General features: G+C 56.6%; 2 protein-coding genes across 23 annotated transcripts; one reads left to right on the top strand and one right to left on the bottom strand.

Annotated features, from left to right (window-relative positions):
- Positions 1-61: 61 nt before the first annotated feature.
- Positions 62-6,377, top strand: SLC26A10 (solute carrier family 26 member 10). The gene is given in 18 exon segments (XM_035256243.3): positions 62-413; positions 878-988; positions 1,442-1,599; positions 1,769-1,933; positions 2,189-2,341; positions 3,051-3,133; positions 3,285-3,432; positions 3,522-3,635; positions 4,328-4,405; positions 4,495-4,590; positions 4,976-5,082; positions 5,199-5,268; positions 5,341-5,457; positions 5,596-5,629; positions 5,709-5,791; positions 5,882-5,936; positions 6,053-6,168; positions 6,170-6,377. Coding segments are annotated over 18 exon segments (2,079 nt in total). The 5' UTR covers positions 62-70; the 3' UTR covers positions 6,218-6,377.
- Positions 3,905-13,533, bottom strand: B4GALNT1 (beta-1,4-N-acetyl-galactosaminyltransferase 1). 22 transcript variants are annotated; one of them, XR_013521808.1, is made up of 12 exons: positions 13,103-13,533; positions 12,283-12,501; positions 11,572-11,736; positions 11,350-11,456; positions 10,851-10,891; positions 10,533-10,713; positions 9,436-9,562; positions 9,102-9,292; positions 8,508-8,648; positions 8,009-8,249; positions 7,138-7,437; positions 3,905-5,988 (listed from the first exon to the last, which is right to left on the bottom strand). XR_013521808.1 is itself a non-coding variant. In XM_054238345.2 (11 exons), the coding sequence occupies exons 7-11, from the start codon at positions 9,554-9,556 to the stop codon at positions 7,220-7,222; spliced, it is 912 nt and encodes a 303-aa protein (XP_054094320.1). In that variant the 5' UTR covers positions 9,557-9,562; positions 10,533-10,713; positions 10,851-10,891; positions 11,350-11,456; positions 11,572-11,736; positions 12,283-12,501; positions 13,103-13,533; the 3' UTR covers positions 3,905-7,219. The 22 variants fall into 22 exon arrangements, 10 of the variants coding, with proteins under 10 accessions (XP_054094320.1, XP_078192351.1, XP_035112135.1 ...); XR_013521809.1 differs by having other exon boundaries at positions 9,102-9,289; XR_013521799.1 differs by having other exon boundaries at positions 9,436-9,534.
- Between the last annotated feature and the right edge of the window lie 996 nt (positions 13,534-14,529).

Raw genomic sequence — 14,529 nt, 5'->3', positions numbered from 1 at the left:
GGCGGGACTCAGGGCTAGCGGATGGAGGGGTATTTAAGGCCGTGCTCAATTGGAGGTGGCCAAGGGCAAAATGAGCGGGATTCTGGGCGCCGGGACCTACCCAGGCCCGGGAGACACCTCTGACCTTAAGTACCCCGTGGGAACCAGGCTCAGGGAAGCTCTCACCGAGACTCGGTTTCATCAGCTCTTCCGGAGCGAAGAGCTGGAGCTGGAGCGACCTGTAGAGCGCCGCTTTCCCCGGCTCTGCGGACCACGGAGGCTGCGGGCTGGCTCCTGTTCCACGACGGGGGCGTGGCGCCTGCTGCTGGCTCTGCTGCCCCCGCTGCACTGGCTGCCCCATTACCGCTGGCGGGCCTGGCTGCTTGGAGACGCGGTGGCTGGAGTGACCGTGGGCATCGTGCACGTGCCCCAGGGTGAGAGGCCCTAACACCAGCCTGTCAGGAGCACAAGCTCTAGAGGGCTTCCGGGAGGAGGCGTAGGGAGCTGAGAATCCGGGAGCAGGTGGTGGGTTCGTGCCGCTGAGGATGGGAGAGAGGGATCTGAGGCCAAGTTCGGGGTAAGGACTGTGAGCTCCATCAGATCCCCACCTCCACCTCCCCTCATCTACCTGCAATCCTGCCAGAAGTCTTGGACAGGTTCTGGCTCAGAGAGCTGGAGAGAGGCACAAAAAGCCAGGCCCCCAGGACTTGGTCACAGGATCTCTGACCTTGTCTACCCCATGACCTCCCACTGAGGCCCATTAACCCCTCAGTTCCCTCTTGAGGCATGATTTAGCATCCTTGATGCCAGCCCCTAAGACTGTGGGAAGGGAGTGAGTCCTGGAGCTTGGGCAAAGCCCCCTCCCCACAACACACCGTTCCTTCCACTTCTATCCCAGGCATGGCTTTTGCCCTCCTGACCTCCGTGCCCCCGGTGTTTGGACTCTACACTTCTTTCTTTCCCGTCCTCATCTACAGCTTGCTGGGTACTGGGAGACACCTGTCCACAGGTGAGTGACCAGGGACTTCCAATGACTCCTCTTCCCTGTGGGGTGGAAATGGACAGGGGCTCTTCCCGTCTTCCTTATTTCCCTCTTCACTTCTCCCACCTTCACTTCCCTCCTTGGCCAACCCTGCCAGGAAACTGACCTAGGCAATTCTCCTAGAGTGGGTGCAAAGAGATGGGAGATTACCTGAACTTTTTTCCCCTATGAAATTTAGTTAAAATGAACATCTCAGGGACTCAGAAGGGAAAGAAGAGGTGCATAGGCAGAGAATCTGCAGGAGGGAGCAGTTTTTGCCAACTGGCGCAGCTCTTCGTGCCCCACAGTCTTGACGGGGCAGCAGCCTTCCTGGAGAGCGAAGTCTGGCAGCAGCATCTCGGCCCCAGAGCGTGGAGCCTGAGCTGTTGCCCTTCCCAGGGCTGCCCAGCTGGTGATGTCTGCATGTGTCCCCCATGGCAGGAACTTTCGCCATACTCAGCCTCATGACAGGCTCCGCTGTCGAGCGGCTAGTGCCAGAACCCCTCGTGGGGAACCTGAGCGGAATCGAGAGAGAGCAGTTGGACGCTCAGCGGGTTGGGGTAGCCGCCGCAGTGGCCTTCGGGAGCGGGGCGCTGATGGTGAGGGAGGATCTGGGGAGGACCCCGGGGGATCCCTGCTGGGGGGCCGGGGAAATTGGGCTGGGGGAGAGAGAGGGACCAGCCTCCGGCTCGGATTCGGGAGGGCTGAGGTACGCGGGGTTGGTCTGCTTCTTCTCTAGTTGGTGACTGCGCGTCTTCTCCCCCGCAGCTGGGGATGTTCGCGCTGCAGCTCGGCGTCCTGTCCACCTTTTTGTCGGAGCCTGTGGTCAAGGCGCTGACCAGCGGAGCCGCGCTGCACGTGCTCGTGTCCCAGCTGCCGAGCCTCTTGGGCTTGTCCCTCCCGCGCCAGATCGGCTGCTTCTCTCTCTTCAAGGTGGAGTTGGGAGACGAGAGAAGCGGCTTCTAGAGGTCCCGGGAATAGGGAAACTCGAAAAAGGAGGAAGGACGGAGGGTGGAGGGATAGTGTGTGACAGGGGCGCTGGGAAGCTTGGAGCCACGTGGCTGAACGAGGGCGCTGCGGAGGTGGAAGCCCTGGTGGCACTTGGGAGAGAGGGCTTCGCTCTGGGGGCCCGCGCCGGGGCGCATGAACCCTGGCACGGGGCCCTCTGCTCACCGCCCCTGCCCGCAGACGCTGGCCGGCGTGCTGACTGCGCTGCCCCGGAGCAGTCCGGCTGAACTGACCATCTCGGCGCTCAGCCTGGCGCTGCTAGTGCCGGTCAAGGAATTGAACGTGAGATTCCGAGACCGGCTACCCACGCCGATCCCGGGGGAAGTCGTCATGGTGAGGATGGCCGTGTGCGCCGGCCCCTGCCGACACAGACCCTGCCGTCCTGTGGGAACTGGCCGCTGCCGCCCCCTGGTGGAGTGCAGAGAGGCCACCGACCAGAGGGCCGGCTCACACTCACTTTCCCAGGCCTCCTAGAGGAGAACGCTTTGACCTTCCACATTCCCCCTAGACAATGACACACGTCTCTCACGGAGCCCCCTCTAGACCTCTTAGAGTACCTTTCGCCATCCTACAGCGCTCCCTTGAAGTCTTGCTGGTCACAGCACCTTCTCTGACATCTGTCCTCACCAGGGTCCTTCTCTGTAATTCACAGTGCACTCCACCCTCCACCGATATTTCTCTCTCTTCCACTAAACAAACGTTCCGCATCTCCACTGATGCCAGTATATCACTAGATACCGCCCAGCTTCTCTCTTTGGAAGGCTCAGTGGCATCTCTTCATATCCACCATCCTTCACAGAAGCCTCCTCTTACTTCTGCCATGGCAGCGCTCTGTGGCCTCAGGCATACATCATTCCTCTTTCCCAGCTCCACATTCCAAATCAGTTGTCAGGCCCCCATGCCAAACATATCCTGCTCCCCCAGGTGCTGGGCTCCTGAAACCAGCTAAGCCTGCATTATGGTCCCCTCTCATGCTCAGCCTTTCTAGCTTTTGCCAGGGCCCCCATCCCTCCCCTTGCCTTCATTTTGCTCTCTTTCTCAGGTGCTTCTGGCCTCTGTGCTCTGCTTCACCTGTTCCCTGGACACAAGATACAACGTCCAGATAGTAGGGCTGTTGCCTGGAGGGTAAGGCAGAACGAAAAGACGCCAGCTTTCTCTTCTCCCACCTCCCCCACCCAACACTTCCTCTTATCTCTGCACCTCCCCCATTTTCTCTGCCTTCCCTATCTCACTGCAGCACCCAACCCCTCCTCACCATGGATCCCTCCCTCTCCAGATTGCCCCAACCCCTCCTTCCCAACCTGGCTGAGCTGCCCAGGATTCTGGCTGACTCACTGCCCATCGCACTGGTTACTTTTGCGGTATCTGCCTCCCTGGCCTCCATTTATGCAGACAAGTATAGCTACACCATTGACTCCAACCAGGTGGGACTCTGACTGTGGACCCCAACCCTCTCATCTGACTCTCCACCATACCTTTGTCTCTTCTGCTTCATCTCACTGCATCCCTCCAGGAGCTCCTGGCACATGGTGCCTCCAACCTCATCTCCTCCCTCTTCTCTTGCTTTCCCAACTCGGCTACGCTGGCCACCACCAGTCTACTAGTGGATGCTGGTGGGAAAACACAGGTAAGACGGCATCCTTGGGCGAGGAGAAAGGATGGGCCATTCAGGCAAGGTGGTGGTGGTGGTGGAGGAACAGGTGGAAAATGGCTAGATACCCAGGTGGCATCTATATAGAAAATGGGGATCTGTGAGGGAGGTTGAGTGAGGGGATAGACTTATAGATAGGAGGGATGGAAAATACTATTGTTCCATTAAGACCTTTGTAGGCTCTAAGCACTAAAAAGTTTGTGGTGCCCTGATGTGGTTCAAAATTAAAACACAAAACCATAAAGTAAACTTAAGAGATAAAATTCTTATTTTTTTCACACGACATTGTCTTTTAAAAGAAATATCACGTATCAAAGTCTCCCCCTAATATTTTTGGTTTCCCTTACTTTGCTGGTACCCAAGCACGTGGTTAGCCTGCTTATAGGATAATCCCACAGTGGCTTTTAAGGTGGAGGTGGGCTGCAAAACTTGGATACTTTAACAACAGACATCTACAGAGAGACTGGCAAATGATATGCATTTAATTAATCAGGGAAGGGGAGAGTTAGATGTGAATGGCAGAATATTAAGGAGGGGGTTGTGTGAAAGGAGATTTGGGAGAAGGGAGACTTCTGAGGAAGATAAGGCAGAGTGGGCAGGGAGACCAGCTCTCACGTTGTGGGGGAGGCTCCCTTCCTTTTTTGCTTCCACCCCCTCCTTCCCTCTAGCTGGCAGGCCTCTTCTCCTGCATAGTGGTTCTGTTGGTGCTACTGTGGCTCGGGCCCTTCTTTTACTATCTGCCCAAGGTAAGGAGCAGAGGAGGCGTGAGCATGGCTGGGAGGGGTGGCTGTATTCCAGGACATTGAGGTAGTCAGTCCACCTCCTCTGCCTCAAGGCTGTCCTGGCTTGCATCAACATCTCCAGCATGCGCCAGATGTTCTTCCAGATGCAGGAACTTCCACAACTATGGCGCATCAGCCGCATGGACTTTGTGAGAAATGGCATTATCCCCAATTGCCCCCTCCCATCTTCTTAGCATCCCCAGCCTCTGCTCTAAACCAAAGCAAATTGTCTGGTCCTAAGTTCTGCAACCCACCCATTCACTCAGTACATATAACTCCTAATACCCTTTACTCACAGGCAAGGGAAAGGGTGGGGTTTGAAGCCCTTGGGCCTGAATATTTGTAACTTCCCAATTAGTGCAGGTGTGTGTCCCATTCAATCACTCCTGTTATTTCCCTCTGTCATGCTTTCTACTCCTTCCTGGGTCATCTCTCCCCATCACTTGCCTTGGTAGTCACTGCCCTGGATCTCTTTCCCCAGCAGCGATGGCCTGGCTTTTCTTTTGGGCAATCCACCCCCTCCCTGTATTGCAGGCTGTGTGGATGGTCACATGGGTGGCTGTAGTGACCCTGAGTGTGGACCTGGGCCTGGCTGTGGGTGTGGTCTTCTCCATGATGACTGTGGTCTGTCGCACCCAGAGGTGGGCACAGAGATGAGTGGAATTGAGGTCGGGGCAGGGGAGAGAATGAGGTGCTTGGGATGACTCCCCAGCCAGGCCAGGCTAAACTGGAAATCTGACCCCATTTTTTTCCCTAGGGTGCAGTGCCTGGCACTTGGACAGGCTGAGGGGACAGAGCTCTACAGGCCACTCAAAGGAAGCCACAAGGTGGGTGAGCTGCAGCCAAAGAAGGAAGGGAAGATTGGCCCCACATGTTTCTCTGACCCTCTGACCTCTTAGCTCCTTCAGGTCCCAGGGCTCTGCATCCTGAGCTATCCAACACCACTCTACTTTGGGACCCGCGGGCAGTTTCGCCGCAACCTGGAGTGGCACCTGGGGCTTGGAGAAGGAGGAACGGTGAGGGAGCTTGGTTTAGGAGGGATGTGGATCCCCAGGGAGTGGGAGGCAGGTGGGCGTTCTGAGGGGACCCTTATGCTCAAGGGGTGTATGTTCATGCTGTGTCTGGGAGTGGTGACTGCCTTTCTTTACTCATAGGAGACTTCAAAGCCAGATGGCCTAACTGTTGCAGGTGAGATGGGATGACGAGAAGGAAGATTTGGGCATGCTGCATGGTGGCACCTGGGTACTCCTGTCTTCTCCCATTCTAGCTGCTGAGCCTGTCAGAGTGGTGGTCCTAGACTTCAGTGGTGTCACCTTTGCAGATGCTGCTGGGGCCAGAGAAGTGGTGCAGGTGAGGGAGAGGGTGGGTTGAAGAGACACTCCTTATCATCTCACTCATACCCTCTGATCTGGGACTTCACCCCCTTGCCCCACCCTGCAGCTGGCCAGCCGATGTCGAGATGCTAGGATCCGCCTCCTCTTGGCTCAGTGTAATGGTGAGATGTGTGGAGAAGGGTGGGGCCCAGTGCCTGGGCAATGACTGGATGCCTGCAGGAGGGAAAAGGACCCAGTGTGGATTTAGGGTCTCAGAGCCTGACACCCTCCCCCATAGCCTCGGTGCTGGGGACGCTGACCCGGGCAGGACTCCTGGACAGGGTGACTCCAGATCAGCTGTTTGTGAGTGTGCAGGATGCAGCTGCTCATGCCCTGGGGAGCCTGCTAAGGGGACAGTAGCACCAGGAGCAGGAGCCAGGAGGTGCCGGGCTGCAGCAAATGAGGCAGGGGTAAGTGGCTGGAGACCCAGGGAGAGGGGTTTGGGAAAGGGTCTGTGGAGAAAGATCAAGAAGAAAAGGGTGGAGCCAGAATGAATAGTGGATTGAAGACCAACTCAGGGAGCCTGAGCTATGGGTGAAGAACTGAAGAACTCAGATCCCTAAGTTGGTGGGGTACCCCTGAGAGGACTGCCACATTTCAAGGGAGAGGGTGCTTAATCTATTCCTGACATGTCTCCTCTCTTCTCCAGGAGCCCACTGACCATAAGATTTGCACAGTGTGGGTCTGACCTCATCACTTGGAGTGCAGAGGGCCCCAGTGACATGTGTGTGATGAGGACCATGACCCCTGAGCCCCCTTACCTAATGTAACTAATAAAATGAAGCTGAGTGCTTTGGAATCCATGAAGTGAGTCTAGCTGTTTGCACAGGGACTCTGGTGCCCCTTCTTTTGTGCCCACAGCATTGCAGAGACACACTAAGAATGGCTTTCACCATGTGTTCACCAGCCCTCGCCCCAGCCCCAGAGCCACAAGTTCTGTCTGTGGGGGTGGGGCTGGAGCATGCGCACAGAGTACTGGATTTGAAGATGCAGGTGAAGGGCACTGTCTTGAGATCACGTGTTGGAGAACTTCCCCACCCCTTCAGTCCCAAGAAGATGAGAGGACAGACGGTGTTCTCACCTTAGGTTCTTAGAGTCCCCCTGGGCTCTTTGGCACTTGGAAAGTGATCCCCCCATTTCCTGCCCCATGAGAATGGGGAGAGGGAGGACTTGGCACTGGCTGTGGGAGAGGTTATGGCTCCACCAGGCCTCTGGGCACTCAAAAAAGGAGGGGTGTTACCAGGACAACCCCGATTGGGCATCCAGTTTGGAAAGGGAAGAGTGAGGAACTAGGGGCTCAGGGACAGTCAGTAGAGTGCTCACAGGGTGGTGGGGTTTGCTGGAAATTCCTGGCAGGGACAAGGAGGCAGGCTCAGCCTGACAGTCAGAAATCCCCTGCGGGCCATCACTGGGAGGTCATGCACTGCAGCCGGTGTTTGAAGAAGAGCAGCCGGTGTTTGGCCATCTGGCTCTCGTCCAGTGATCCTGGGTAACGGTACCGGGCATAAGTCTCTGCACCGGCATCCCTTGATGTCCAAGGCAGCTTCAATTTGGATGCATGATCTACCACGACATCGGAGCAGGAGCCAACCCGAAGGGAACCAAGCCCATCCAGGAAGAATTCTGGGGGTAGAGGGGAGTGCACAGTAAGGCGTCCTGAGGGTGCAGAAGGCCGACCACTAAGGGAGAACTCAAATTTAGGGAGTGCAAAGTGTGTGCGCAAAGACTTTTTTCTAAGGACCTTGAGCATGTAAGTCAACTCCTGGATCTCACTTTTACTCTTGTGTAAATGGAGTCAATGTACTTGTGCTTTGAAAACGGAAAAACCTACCCCCACTCCCAGAGGTTAAATAAACGCCAGATGGATTGCACCAACTGTAGTCTGAACTAGGGGAAGTGCTGGCAGTAGAGTAGCGGTGGTGGGAACAGTGGTGGGTAAGCTTATGGGGGCCCAGTGGCTGTCCTGGGAATGGAGGCTTAAAGGGTATGCGTGGCTGGGAGAGGGTGGGTCTCTCGCCCAAGTGTAGGTCTTGCTAAATCACTGCAGAACTGTTCTAGGGTTCCCGGTGGCGGCTGGGCGCAGGTGCGGCAGAGGAGAGACCCGGGGCGGGGGGGGGGTGGGGGGGGGGGTGGGCCTTGTGCCAGCGCCTCGTGGGGCTGCTGACAGGGTCGGCCGGGAGGGGGCGCCACTCACCCAGGTGAGCCACGCGGCTGAGGCGGGGATCGAAGCCGACCTCGCGCACCTTGTCAGTCCGCGCCAGGAAGAAGTTAACCACACCATCGGTGACCACGCAGCCTGGGAAGCCGACGAGCTCGTGGTGGAAGCCGCGCCTTTGCCGGAGGCAGTTCCCGAGGCCTGGGGCGCCGGGATCCACGCTCAGCAGCTGCCGGTAGGTGGTGGCGAAGCCGGAGATCTCGCGCACCGCACCCCCGACCTGCAGGGAGAAGGAGGCTGGCTCCGGGAGGGCCGGGGACAAGGGACCCGAAGCGGGCAGATCTGCGCTCTGGTGCCTTTGGGGGTACCCCTGCCTCATCCTCTTCGGCTCCACCCCTGCAGGACCCAGACAGTTCCCAGGCCCCACTTCGTGGTCCTCTCTGTCTCAGGGCTGGCCATTCCTGGCCGCAGGGCCCCGCCGTGGCCTTAGCCTGTTCAAGGCCCTTCTCCACCCCACATCCCGCGGCCCCTGCCCTACCAGGTCCAGCGGCGTCCGCTCCAGCACGTCCACAAGCCTCTCCAGCCGCGTCCGTGCGGTGAAGATGAAGTCGTCATCCACCCACAGCACGTACTTGGTGGTTACTTGGGACACGGCCAGGTTCCGGCCCGCGAACCAGCCCTGGAGGAAAGGTGTATGTAGTTGGGGAGGCTGCAGAATAGGACCTGGCCCTCTGCCACCTTTCTTTCTCTCCTGCGACCCTTCTCAGCCCGTGTCCTTCTCCTGACTTTTGAGTGCTTTTGAATGGCCTGGAGTTACGTAAAAAAAAAAAAGCAGCTCCCCACAGAGGTTCCGAGTCAGTGGTCTTGGAATGTGTTTAGTTTCTGCGTGCATTTATTTATTCATTCATCAGCTTTTTTATTGAATGCCATCAGGCACTAAGCACCATTCTAAGAATGCAGAGAGAATTTCCTGCTCCCACAAAGCTTACATTCCAGGAATCCTCATGCTTAATGGGCACCCCATGATTCTGAGGAAGGTGGTCCTCGAATCACCACCCTGGAGGTGGCTGCAGATTAAGAGTGTCCCCCTGAGGGAGTCCTCTGGCCTCCATTCCGCCTGCCGGCTGCACACCTTGCCAAAGGGCATGAGATAGTGCTCCACGTAGGGGCCACTAACGCGCTCTGGCTTGTCACTGTCGTCAGCGATGACCACGGTGACTGTTGGGTAGAAGCGTCGGATACTGGTGAGGAGAGCCCGCAGCCGATCATAACGGAGGAAGGTCTTGGTGGCAATCGTGACTAGCGTGCTGATGTTGTACTCTGCTGAGATTGAGGGCACACGGTTGGGTGCAGACAAGGAGAGTGGGGAGAGAGGAACAGGTAGATATCCCCTCCCAGGGCTGTCCTCTCCCACCTTGCTCCTCACCAAGGTGGATCTAATACATCCCTGCCCCTACCAGCCTCACCTCCCTTGGGTAGAGACCCAGGTGGGTACAGCCGAGGGTTGGGGGGGTGTCTTATGCGGATGGTGAAGGCAGCTTCGTGTCCCTCAGTGGAGAACCGGACTGGGAAGAAAGGACATGGCATTTGACCCTGAAGGGTGGGACAACATTCTGTTTTCAGTCAAGCAATATTTAAGTGCCTACTCTGTGTCCCACCTTTCTAGGCCTTGGTGGACGAGAACACAAGGTTCTTACGTTCACGAAACTTACATTATAATGGGTAGGAGAAAAGCAATAAAAAAGTTTTAAGTAAAAACTAACCATTACTGAGCATTTACTATGTGCCAGACCCTTTAAAAAATGACCTTAAATGTATGCACTCATTTTATTCTTATGATAACCCTATTAAGTAGATTCCTACAACAGAAAAAGAAGCCGAGACACAGAAAAGTAACTTGCCACATTTACACAACTATTAAGCAACAAAGCTGATAGGAATCTAGTCAGTCTGGTGCCAGGCTAAGAAAATTTAAAAATTCAGATACTGGTAAGTATTGAATGGAAAATAGGACAAACAAGTAATGTAATAGTGAAGAGGAGACATTTGGGCTGAGATTTAAATGACAAGAAGGAGCCGGTCTGCAAAAATCTGGGGAACAGCATTCCAGGCTGAGAAAACAGCAAGCGGAAGGCTCTAAGGTCGAAGCAAACTTCCTGCAACTAACAAGCTTTGGGGAGAAGCAGGAGGGCTCTTAGGCCCCTTTTGCTGGAGGAGAAATGTAAACCCAGGAAGGTAAAGGCCTTTGCCCTCTAGTAAGGGTGAGTTGGGAGTATAGTCTTCTAACTCCTTGGACAGGTCTCTTCCTGAGGCCCTGAGGTTAGCCTAAAGGGGAGACACACCCAAAGCTTGGGTTTCCCCCTGGCCTGCTCCAGCCCCAGATGAACAAAGGCCTCTTCTCTCCCTCTCTGGCCTGACTGGTCCAGTTGAAGCACCCATTGTGTGGCTGCATAGCTCTGGCCATAGCCCAGATGCCTCCCACGCCCTCTGCCGTTTGACCACTCCAGCCTTTCTGGTTCTTCTCTGTTTGGCCAGCCTTCCCCTCTTCACCCAGGCCTCACACCTGTGTCTGCTGTGTTGGTCTGGTAGCTTCGGCTGCTGTAAGTGACCAGTTGTAGTTGCCTGTTGAGTTGGTCCAGCCCTGAGCTGACAAGGGTGAGCTCTGCCTGCCCCTCTCCAGTGAGAGTCACTCCAGTCACTTCCCCTGCCACATCCCAGGTGCCCAGGGAGGCAGTCAGGTTCACCTAGGAGGGACTGGAGAGTTAGGGCCCAGGCCCACTTCTTGCCTCCCTGATTCCTCCATTCTTCTCTTAGTAGCCCTGCCTCCCTCCCAGCGTTCTTGATGCCCACCTGGCCTCCTCATCTTCCTGTTTTCTCTCACCTGGTATACCTCCTGACCAGAAGCTGCTTGAAGGCTCAGCCCTAGGAGAAAGGAGGGGGAATCAGAATTACACAGACAACCCTGAATTCTTTCTCGTTTTTTCTCCCTGCTGTCACCACACACAATAGAGAACTTTCCACCCATTCTTCTTACTGAGACCTCAGCAGGGGACACAGTATAACATAGCCTACAGTGACTGACTTTTGAGACTTTCCTATCAAAGCTTTCCCTAAGGCCTGCCCTGCCCACCATCTAACCAATGGTTAGTCAGTAAAAAAATAGATTCTTCCCCCCAAAACTCCCATTATAGTCTTCTGAAATTCCTAGAGTCCCTTCTGTCCTCACCTCACACCTCCTAAGCCCCCTTCTGACCTTAAGTCCCCTTTTCATCAGAAGTTCCAGCCTCCTATTCCGACCATTGCTCATTCTTTCTCACCCAACCTTGGGCTCTGCCACCTGCACTGTGGCTGAGGTCATCCTTTGGGACCTTCCTCCCTACCTGGCACCAAGATGCTCCTGAGGGGCTGAACTTCCACACCCTGCAGGGGGTACTGGAGTGGGGAGTTGGCAGGGGCTATGAGAAGTTGGTCAGCTGGTGACTGGCTCCTGGCAGTGGAGGAAGGAGAGAACAGAGAAGAGTCCGGGGGGAGAGGGGCTCTCCCTCCTGGACACAATCACTGCTCTCCCCCTGTGGCGTCATGCCCTTCTTTCAAGCTAGTACCTTGACAGAAAGGCCTGGAACTCCTGCTCTCTTGTGGCGGAGGCAGTCCTCAGCTCTGCAGGGTCAAAGGCCTTGGTGAGGTCAATGGCTTGGACTTGTTTCTGGAACGGGAGGGGAAGGCCCCTCCCACTGGACTCACAACTGCAGTTGTTCTGAGCCAGCAGCCTGAAGCAGGTAGGTGAGGGTCATCAGAGCCCAGCTACACAGCTCCATTGATCCCATGAACACTGACACAGCACCCCACCCCTTGGTCCTGCAGCTCTGTCCATCTAGGATCTATACCCTTAAACGCTGCCCTTCAAATAGTCCTCGGGAGGGGGACCAAGGTTCTGATGATCCAGCCCCTAAACCTGGATTTTAGAGTTGTAGGATAGGGCCAGTTACTAGGATTTCAGGAGCTGCCTACCCAGCATCCAAGACTCCACCTGGAGTCTCTTCTCATGCCTGAATCGGGACCTTAGGGAGTCTTTCAGGGCCCTCCTTTGACTGCACAACCTCCCACGCCCATCCCCATCCTCATCCCCTTGGCAAGGTTCAGAGAACAGATTTTCCCCAGCCCAAGCCTCAGCAGCCTCCCACTTCGACCTCCCAGTTCACTCCACACAACCCCTCAGGAGAACACAGGCATCCGAGCCCAGCAATGGAGGAAACAAAAGCCCCTAGACCACCCCGGGCGAGGGCTGCGCTGCCGCCGCCGTGGTCGGCACTCACCCAACTACTTGTTCCTTTATCCTGACCGGGATGTGTGCGTAGCGGGGCTCAGGAGCAAGATCTGGCAGCTCAGGCCTGCGGGGGCTCTGCGGGGGCGCCCACGGCGCAAGAGGTGCCCGGAGGCCGGGCATGTCCCGGGTGCTCGCGTACAGGAGCCCCAGCGAGGCGCAGGCGAGCAGCAGGACCAGTGCGAACAGGGCCCGGCGGCCCAGCCACATCCTAGGTGCGGGTAGGGGGGGGAGTGAGAAAGGGGGGGAGGGAGGGAAAGGGCTGGGCCCTTGGCCCCGCGACCTCAGAGGCTCCAGACGGCTCCCAAGGGCGCACTCCACTCCACACACCGCGATAGGGTTTGCACTGCCAGTCTCGGTCTTCTCGGTACCCCTCCCCTCACTTCCCCGGCCCTAGGGACTCCCGGCCTCCTTTCTTCTCGCCCTCTCCTGCATCTCGGTTTCCTCTCACACCCGAGGCCTGGCATCTTAATGCGGAAGGCATTTCGATGCCGCGGTTCCGACGCGGCCATGCGTGAGCAGAAAAGCCCCGCTGTATTAGGAGCGGCCGTCCCCAAGCCCGCCGCCTACCCTAGCCGGGGAGCCCCCCACTCCTCAGTCCGAGCATCACCTGGGCCAGGGTGAGCTGCGGAGGGAGGCTCCACACCTAGCCTGTCACAAAAATGCAGAATCACGCCCGTGCTGGCGGGCGCCCCCGGCGGAGGTGACCCGATGAGTGGCCTCGGGAAGCGGCGCGGGGGACAGGGTGGACCGGGAAGCGCGCCTCCTCCCGCCTCCTGCTCCTCCTCCCTCATCCCCCACCGGGCACTGACCTGTCTAACGCTCTAAGGCAGCCGCAAAATTTCGGTCCGGGCTGTGCCGGGCTCTCGGCCCCGGCCTGAGGGTCCTCATGGGGCTGGGGGCTACCCGATGGGGGAGCTGGGCGTGAGCCTGAAGGGTGTGGGGGACCCTCCTGCCTCTGGAGCGCGCCCGACCCCTCCCGCCTTGGAACTCTCCCGGCTTTTGTGAAGCGCTGCGCGGTGGCGGTTCTGGGCGTTTCCTGCCCGGGGGCGATTGGCGAGGCGCGAGGACCAAGTTCAGAGTCATTTGCACCCCAGCCCCGGCGGCATAGCTGGGGATCCCTGGCGCCACGTCCTAGAGGCAGCGCAGGGAGGGCTCCGGCAGCTGCCCGGCTCCTCACACCACCGGGCAGCGCGGCTCAGCTCCCGGCTGATTGCAGCTGCTCCGGCTCCGCGCGGGGAATGAGAGCGCCCCGGCGCCTTCTGGTGGGCGCGGAGGAAACTGCGGGGGCGCAGAGCAGACGCGGGAAGGTCCTCGCTCCTTGCCCTCAGCCCTTCGCCTCTAAACCCTGGCATCTCAATCGCCTGCTCCAAGACCAGCCATTCCGTTGCCTGCTCGTTCTGAGCTTGTAGACAACCATGGGCAAATAAGGCTTTGGGAGAAGGTGGGGCGGGGGCGCGCTAAAACCCACCTCAAGGAAGGTTTGAATGTTAGAGTGACTATAAAGGAAACAACCCCTGGAAAATAAACGCTCTAACAAAGACAGATGCACAGCCTCCCCCTGCCCCTCCTCCCCCGCCCTGCCTTTCATTATTAAACAGATGCGAGATACGCACTGGGGAATTCAAGGGCCTATTTCAGCTAACTGCCCCTTGGTGCAATCTTTGCAGGAGGAAGGAAACCCCAGAGTGGCCAGATTGGCGGTAGTTCTGCCTGGAAGCCTTATGTGGTAGACAGCCTGATACCTCACACTGCCGAGAATCAGAGTTCTGTGGCTCCATAGTTCTAATAAAAGATGCTCAAGATTCAAGAGGAAAAAAACTATATAATAAGAACTATAGAACATAATGAAAATATGTGTGTGTGGTGGATTATTAAATGAATGAATTTTATACAAATAAATGACTAATCAGCTGGGGGGGAGTGGAATCCCTACCCTTCTTACACCAAAATTCCAAGTCTATTATAATATTAAAGGTGAAATCATAAAAGTAGTAAAAGAAATCATGAAGGCCGGCACAGTAGCTCATGCTTGTAATCCCAGCACCTTGGGAGGCCCAGTGGAGAGGATCGCTTGAGCCCAGGAGTTCGAGACCAGCCTGGGCAACATGGTGAGACCTCCATTTCTACACAAAATTAAAAAATTAGCCTAGCGAGGTGGCTCACGCCTGTAGTCCAACTACTTGGGAGGCTGAAGTGGGAAGATGGCTTGAGCCTGGGAGGTTGATGCCGCAGTAAG

The sequence above is a fragment of the Callithrix jacchus genome, chromosome 9, assembly GCF_049354715.1.
Source record: "Callithrix jacchus isolate 240 chromosome 9, calJac240_pri, whole genome shotgun sequence".
In the NCBI taxonomy this organism is placed as follows: domain Eukaryota; kingdom Metazoa; phylum Chordata; class Mammalia; order Primates; family Cebidae; genus Callithrix; species Callithrix jacchus.
The sequence above is the reverse complement of the archived record's forward strand: the minus strand, read 5'-3'. Positions and strand labels throughout refer to the sequence as shown.